This window comes from Aristolochia californica, unplaced genomic scaffold (assembly GCF_029961685.1).
Source record: "Aristolochia californica isolate CCGP_79_NKW_82.1479 unplaced genomic scaffold, dmAriCali1.0.hap1 SCAF_2, whole genome shotgun sequence".
NCBI lineage: Eukaryota > Viridiplantae > Streptophyta > Magnoliopsida > Piperales > Aristolochiaceae > Aristolochia > Aristolochia californica.
In genome coordinates, this window is record NW_027181881.1 from 4,209,313 (window position 1) to 4,217,485 (window position 8,173).

Sequence of the window (8,173 nt, forward strand, 5' to 3'; positions counted from 1 at the left end):
GAATTCCTAGAGACAAGCAAAGGAGGGAGAGAAGAAAACAAAGAGACTTAGATTGACCGATCGAGAGAAGGTTTTAAATCTTACGGAGTAAGCGTGCATGGAAAGAGCAGATCCATTGCCATGAATACGATGATATGGATGAGTTAAAGTCGGAAACACTTTGAATGAGGATTGGCAAGATCTGTTATCGGATCCATTAGTTTTGGTCTCGATTGAAAAATTACGAAGTTCCAATGGATTCACTTGGAGATTGTCTGGACTGTTCAGACAGAAGCAGCTAGCACCTTCCATTGATGGATTCATTCTCACGATGAGATGCGATTCAGAAAACCATCCCTAAAATATAATCCCTTTTTAAAAAAAAAATTCACGTCCAGGAAGACACCTCAGCTTTGACCGCTTGTATGGTGCCTGTTTTCTCCTGTTTTTTCTTTCAGTATTGATTTTAAGTTTTGTTGTAATATAAATATATTTTAAAAATATTAATTTTTGGTTTTAAAATTCTTGCACATTTAATTATTTAATTTAATAAAATATTTTATAAAAATTAATTTTGTTTTTTTAAATCTTATTCTTTTTTTAATAACAAAATATTAATTTTGTATATTTATTAATTAAATACTATATTTTAATCTATTTTTTCACTTTTCATTATTGATTAAAGATATTTTAAAAATAATTTTAGTTTTTTAAAATCTTATTTATCGGTAGATGTTTTATTACCTTCTATTTATCAAAATTAAATATAAATTTTATATATTAATTAGTAAAAAAACTTTTAATTTGATTAACAACTTTCCTTATCGATAAAATATATTTTATAATTAAAATTTTATTTTTACGAATTATTTTAGAGTTTTAAAATCTTATTTGTATGTACACCTTTCATTTCCTTTCATTTATTGTAATAAAATATCAAATTTGTTCATTAATTATTTAAAAAATATTTTTCTAATGTAATTAACACATTTTGTTATCGATTTAAGATAATTTCTAATTAAAATTTATATTACAAAAAAATATTTCATTTTTCAAAAATCTTATTTGTCGTTATATGTTTTATTACCTTTTATTTATAATAATAAAATATAAATTTAGAATATTTATTAATTAAAAATTAATTGTATATTTTATTATTGTAAATAGAATGTAATAAAACGTATAACGACAAATAAGATTTTTGAAAACTAAAATATTTTTTTATAATATTTTTAAATATTTTTAATATCTTAAATCAATAATAAAATGTGTTAAACATATTAGATATGATTTTTTAATTAATTAATATACAATGTTATTATTTTTATAAAAAATAAGATAATAAAATATATACCAACAAACAATATTTTAAGAAATAAAATATATTAATAATATTATAAATTTTAAAATAATTAATAAACAAAATTTATTTATTTTATTGTATTAAAGAGAAGGTAACGAAATGTATAAGATTTTTAAAACCAGAAATTAATGTTTTAAAATTACAACATAACTTAAATCAATAATGAAAGAAAAAAAGGAGAAAAAATGTATGTTGACCCAGAGTATTGACAAGGGCGCGTGATGATGTGTCATGTTGATATGTCATACACATGTTTGATTGCATTGCGATGTAATGATTTAATTCCTTCGGTTACTAATGTGGCACCACACAAGCGATCAAAGCTGACGTGTCTTCTTGGATTGTACACATCTGTAGTTGGCTGTTCAAATATGAGTATTTTTTTGTATTAAATTTTGTTAATATATGTTAAAAAAGGGTAATTTAGTAAAAATCCCTTTTACATTCAATGATAGCAAATCCATAATTCCTATATCAAACTTTTTATATTTAAGATTGATATTTTGAAGGAAGAAAATGTTCTTGTTTTCGACCTACCACTAATCTTATGACATAGGATTATGATAGTGTAAAATATATTTTTTTACTGCAAAATAACATAGTTATTGTCTACTGATAAACATAATTCCATGGTAATATTTTACAAAGTAACATAATTATTCCTTACAGAAAAGTTTTAGAGTTGATGGAAAATAGAGATATTTTACTAAGATAGTTATGTATCGTCATAATCTTATATTATAAGATAGTTGTGGGTTAAATACAAGGGCATTTTCCTGTTAAAGAATATAGATCATAAATATAAGATATTTGATATAAAAATTACGGATTTACCATCAATATATATAAAATTTGTAAAATTTTCCAATCGTTTAAATTCTCCAGATCTTAATTTTGCCCTCTCACTCTTGTATTTGGATATTATAAAATTAAGTATATGTTTAAGTATTTTATTTTATATATTTAATTTAATTAAAAGTTCTTAATTTAATTTTTATTTTATTTATCAATTTAAACAAGTTGAAATTCATCTTAGTTTATTAGCTTATAAAAATTAAATCAATCAGAGTAAATTTATATAATAAATACCTTTTTTATTTATATAAATTCATGATTTTAATATTATATTCGATTTCCAATTTCATAGTGAGAATTTAGATATTAAAAGGTAACAATTTGATTATGTATTTGAATATTATAAAATTAATTATTTTTTTAAAGTAGAATCTCATAATTTGGAGGGGTTTCTCTGACCCCTCAGAGAATTTTACAGTTAGCTGAGTAAGAGATCCGGATTCGAATTCAGGGTTTGGGGTTCTTGTGGGCTGTGCCTTAGTTATGGGTACCCATGACAGGAGTCCATTTTGTCTGCAAGGTCTCGGCTATCTCTTTCTACCCTTTCTGGTCATTTCCTTAGATTTTCTTCTGATAAGGCAAGTAGTTTCCACCACAGAAGTAAACAAACACAAAAAAAAACGCAATTCCGAATTTCTCACCTCCTCTCGTACCCATCCATGTCGTCTTTCACTTTCAGAAGACCTCCAGTGCCACTCTCATTCTTCTTCTTCGTTTCCATCGATCACTTGCAATCAAATTCAAATCCCACAAATAAAATTTTGGAAGAAGACGAGAAGGATGTCTGCGTCTTCTTCCCCTCTCAATTCCTTCTCTACTGTCCACTCCCCACGACTGCATTCCTTTGCTTCTGTCTCATTGCCCATCTCCCATATTCGTATTCATCTTCCCTCTCCTTCGGCCTGCAGACTCAGGACTAAACGTTATTCGCCCTTGAAACCACATTCTTTGTCAAAACCAACAAGGGTATCCGCTGCTGCAGCTGAAGAGACCCTTACTTCCTCCTCTCACTCTTTCCGTGACAAGTCTCCGCGCGACATAACGGTCCTCGTCGTCGGTTCAACTGGCTACATTGGCAAATTCGTTGTCCGGGAGCTCATGAACCGTGGCTTCAACGTCATCGCAGTCGCCCGAGAGCGAAGCGGCATTCGCGGCAAAAAAACCAAGGAGGAAACTTTGGCGGAGCTGCAGGGCTGCACCGTCTTATTTTCCGATGTCACCAGCTTGGACCGTCTTGATGAGTCGCTGAGTGGGCTAGACTGGCCCGTCGACGTGGTAGTGTCCTGCCTCGCAAGCCGCTCCGGCGGCGTCAAGGACTCGTGGCTCATCGATTACTCCGCCACCAAGAACAGCTTCACCGCCGGCCGTAGGCGCGGTGCCAAACACTTCGTTCTGTTGTCGGCAATCTGCGTTCAGAAGCCACTTCTCGAGTTTCAGCGGGCCAAGCTCAAAGTCGAGGCCGAGCTGGCACAAGAAGCCGCCAAGGATACCCAGTTCACCTATAGCATTGTACGGCCGACGGCTTTCTTCAAAAGCCTCGGCGGTCAGGTCGAGCTTGTAAAAAACGGGAAACCTTACGTCATGTTCGGTGATGGCCAACTGTGCGCATGTAAGCCTATGAGCGAGCCGGATTTAGCTGCTTTCATCGCGGACTGTGTGCTTGACGAGGATAAGATCAATCAGATCTTGCCTATCGGGGGGCCAGGGAAGGCCTTGACGCCCTTGCAGCAGGGGGAGATACTGTTTAGGCTGCTCGGAAAGAAACCCAATTTCTTTAAAGTCCCGATTGAGATTATGGATTTTGCGATCGGTGTTCTCGATTTCCTTGTGAAAATTTTCCCTTCGTTGGAGGATGCAGCAGAATTTGGGAAAATTGGCAAATATTATGCAGCCGAGAGCATGTTAGTATTGGACCCAGAAACGGGAGAATACAGTGCAGAGAAGACACCAAGCTATGGAAAGGATACGTTGGAGGAATTCTTTGAGAGGGTGATCAGAGAAGGGATGGCAGGTCAAGAATTAGGGGAACAAACGATATTTTAACCATTCAGTGAGGAATTTTATGACGTTGAGCTCTGCACTCTTCGAATCAAACAGTTTTGTAACAAATTTGAGTAAGTAAAAATACTCTTACTCTTGAACTGTGTTGTGGCTTTTTTTTTTTTTTTTTGAGTGCTATGAACTGTGTAATGAAACTCTTCTGCCTTTGTTTATTTTTTGCTGTATAATAGGTCATTCAAATCAGTTGATATTCTGTTTTTTTCTTCAAATATTTGGAACTGGCTTTTGGGGCTTGAAGTGAATTACACAGTAACATTTCCCTCCATTTACCTCCCTATATACCAAAAGGCTGATATGAGAATGAGACAGCATCTAGAGGTTACACATACATCCTGACTCTTTGCCAATTGCCATTTCTTTAGTCTGGATCTGGAGGTAGCTCAATTTTATCCACCTCAATATGAAGAATTGACAAAAATCACATTGGCACCAGCAGCTACTAATCCATAATAAAAGAAACTAGCTAGACACTCAAATATTCCCTTTATTATCATTAGAACATAAGTTACATGTCTTATAGATTTGCTAATATTACAACTGCTCTCATGCAAAACCATACCCATCACTCTATTTTTTTTTTTTTTTTTTTTTTGACAAAACGATGCACACCACTTTTTTTTGACAAAACCATAGCCATCACATGAAACTACAGAACACCCAGCAAAGCACAATTAACATCTTATAATCTTGTGCTTTTGACATTTATGAGACTATTGCATTCCTAATTAGACAGGAACAAACTTGCCCTTGTAAATCTGTGCAGCTGTTTTGCTATCTATTGTTGGTACCGACTTGTCAACTTTGGGTACAGGGTTTTGTAGGTTTCCATACCTCCTTTCAGCTTCTTTGCTGTCAATTTTTTCCTGAGCAGGTTTTTTCTGTGAAACTGGAGATACTGAGGGATAGCCCTGTGGAGCTTTGGTGACCAAAGGAGTCCTGGTGGGTTCCTTCACATAATCTGTCAGACCACCGGTATCATATGTTTGTCTGGTGGGTTCCTTCACATAATCTGCCAGGGCTCCTATATCATTTGTAGGTTTGGTAATTGGGCTATCATAGTTCCTTGCAATAGATGGGACTCCTCTGTTAAACCCATTACCAACTGTGCTATGTGGTGTAGTAGAGTATGGGTCATCCAGTCTTCGGTCATCTTTCCCACGGTGGCTATCATGGTATGGCTGATGCATGATACCATACTTTGGGTTACTCTCTTTGGCTCCACTTTCATGGCTACCAACATCTTTCCTATGATAGCCTTCTTGCTTTGGCTGATGCACAGTATCATACTTTGGGTTACTCCACTCTATGGCCCCACTTTCATGGCTACCAACATCTTTCCCACGGTAGTTATCATGGTTTGGCTGATGCATGATACCATACTTTGGGTTACTCTCTTTGGCTCCACTTTCATGGCTACCAACATCTTTCCTATGATAGCCTTCTTGCTTTGGCTGATGCACAGTATCATACTTTGGGTTACTCCACTCTTTGGCCCCACTTTCATGGCTACCAACATCTTTCCCATGATAGCCTTCATACTTTGGCTGATGCACAGTATCATACTTTGGGTTACTCCACTCTTTTGTGCCAGTTTCATGGCTGCCACCAGAAGTTCTGGGGAAGATTGTTCGGCGCTGAAACAATCCCAGAGGGAGACCACCTTTCTTATTCATGTCAATGTATTCGTTTATGCCTGGTGATGGATCCACATAGGCCTCTTTCCTACCCCATTCGCTTTCAGGACCTGCATAGTCCCTTAATGTTTCTGCCTTAGTGGCAGAGCTTCTTGTATATCCCTGAGGTGAATACACATGTTCCACTACTGTTTCTGATTGGGTTACAAATGCATCTGATATTTGCTGGCTAGGCAATATGAAAACTCCAGGGACAAGCTTACCTTCGGCATCTACTACAACGGGCCTGCAAACATGATCTCTGTGTGTATCACCTTTTGCACCATAGCCTGGCTTGCTCCATTCGCTTTCATAATTGTTGAAGGTGTGGTCCCTCACTGGGAACCTGGTGCCTTGCCTGCTCCTCCTCTCAGTGCTGTCTCCATTGTAGCCGTATTCAGCCATGAACTCTTCCTGGTTTCTAGCCTTGCAGTCTGATGAAAAATCGTATCTCTCCTGAGTTCTTAAGCTGCTGGTTTCCTTTTTATAAAGAAATCACCTGCTGCTTCTTTGAGTGCACCACAAGAAACAGCTCAGGAAAGTTACATGTTCTTTTACTTCTTTGATAATTCTGAATGCACCAAAGCCAATGGGTGCCAAAAGGATTAGGTTCTTTAGCACTTTGTCTAAAATTCCTTGAGTCCACCACTAAAAATGGTTTACAGAAGGATCATATTCTCTCATTATCACATTTGAGGCCGGCCTTGTCTCCTGTCAACTGGAATTTGTCACAATCAACATACCAAGCAACTGAACAGGGCTAGTCAAAAGTAGCAAAACTCGAGCTGCTTTCACAAAGTTTGTCAAGTAGTTTTCTGTCCAGACTGGAAATTCTTTCATGGCCATCCATAGATTGCTCTTTACGGGATGCTGTAAAATGTGGTCATTGAAGGGGGAACGGTGCAACTGGCATAAGCAACAAAGACTGCAGTATCAGATGCAAGTTCTTTGAAAGCTCAGAGAGTTGCATCTTGGGGTGCTCTACTTTCAGCTCTTCAAAGCTGATTCTGCTTCCTTCCATCACTTCATCCAGGTGTCCTCGAATTTCTCATTAACAGAGAGGATGACTCGGTGTCTGTGTTGCTGTTAGCTTTACGGAAGACTTGAAGATGACACACCCAACCTAAAATACCATTTATTTTGGATAAAAAAAAGCTAATTTGCTTCTGATTTCAGTCATTTCGGTGTTTTTCAGTGATGGTTGTTGGTGGAAACACAGCCCCAAGCTCCATTTCTCTCTGACACAACAACTGGAAAGCAGATTTCTTTTTGCACTCTAAGCAAAACTCATTTTCCTCTCTCAAATTATACACAAGAGAAAGGAAAACTGCAGGAATCTAAACACGAAAGAAGCAAAGACTTGATGATTACTTTTATCCAATGGGCATTCAGCGAACAGTTAAATAATTGGGAATTGAATTCTGGAATATTGTCGGAAGCATATCCATTGGAGTAAAGAAGTCTTGCACATGAATTTTAGAATGCAGAACTAATGCTTTCTGGAATTTTATCCGAAACCCATATGCATCTTGGCAACAATGGCTCAAAATTCTCCATGTTTCTAACTCTTCGTCAGCAGATCTCTAACTAGAGAGGAGAGATGAAAGGAAGTGAGCCCTTCACTTTGTTTGAAGTATTTTTACAAAGGTTAGCTCATAATGTAATCATTTCTTGCTTTCTCCATTAACGTAAATTTGATTTCATCAAGGACCACATGAGAAGGAAGATGTCAGACACTATTCATAAAGGTAGTCCTTTGGAATGTTTGATTAAATGCATACCCATTACCTCTTGGTGAGTCTTGGAACACGAGAAATTACATTTGAAACGTCCCTGAGACTAGTAAGCCAAACAAGACATAACAAGACATGCAATTACTAGTGATTTCATTAAAAAAAAAAGAGGGCTATATTTAAAGCCAAGCTTCTTAGATACTATGCTTCATTAAATAACCTTATAATTAAATGTAATGAGCAAATGATGTCTCATTTTGCTTCGATTTCTCTCTTAGATGGAGAAGGTTTTCTATGAAATAGGAATATTTTTTCAACGAATGTTTGCTTTCGCATGGTTTTAGTAGTGCTGAAGTAGTTTCACCCAGTAAAGAGCAGATAGCTCATAGTTCCAGGAGCTCTAAGGGTTTACAATCATTTCTAAACAAATATTATCATAGAAGTGGCAGGATCTCTTGATCTGCCAATAATACCAGGGAAATGTCCAAAGCTCTCATGAGCCTAAGACC

The 8,173-nt window shown here is 36.1% G+C and overlaps 1 protein-coding gene across 1 annotated transcript; it reads left to right on the forward strand.

The window, feature by feature from the left end:
* Positions 1-2,831: 2,831 nt before the first annotated feature.
* Positions 2,832-4,481, forward strand: LOC137956620 (divinyl chlorophyllide a 8-vinyl-reductase, chloroplastic). The gene has a single exon (XM_068804178.1). It carries the CDS (start codon positions 2,978-2,980, stop codon positions 4,238-4,240), a length of 1,263 nt encoding a protein of 420 aa, XP_068660279.1. The 5' UTR covers positions 2,832-2,977; the 3' UTR covers positions 4,241-4,481.
* Positions 4,482-8,173: the final 3,692 nt, after the last annotated feature.

Bases quoted from the DNA above. Each gene is read 5' to 3' on its own strand.
- LOC137956620 (XM_068804178.1), top strand. From the start codon at position 2,978: ATGTCTGCGTCTTCTTCCCCTCTCAATTCCTTCTCTACTGTCCACTCC.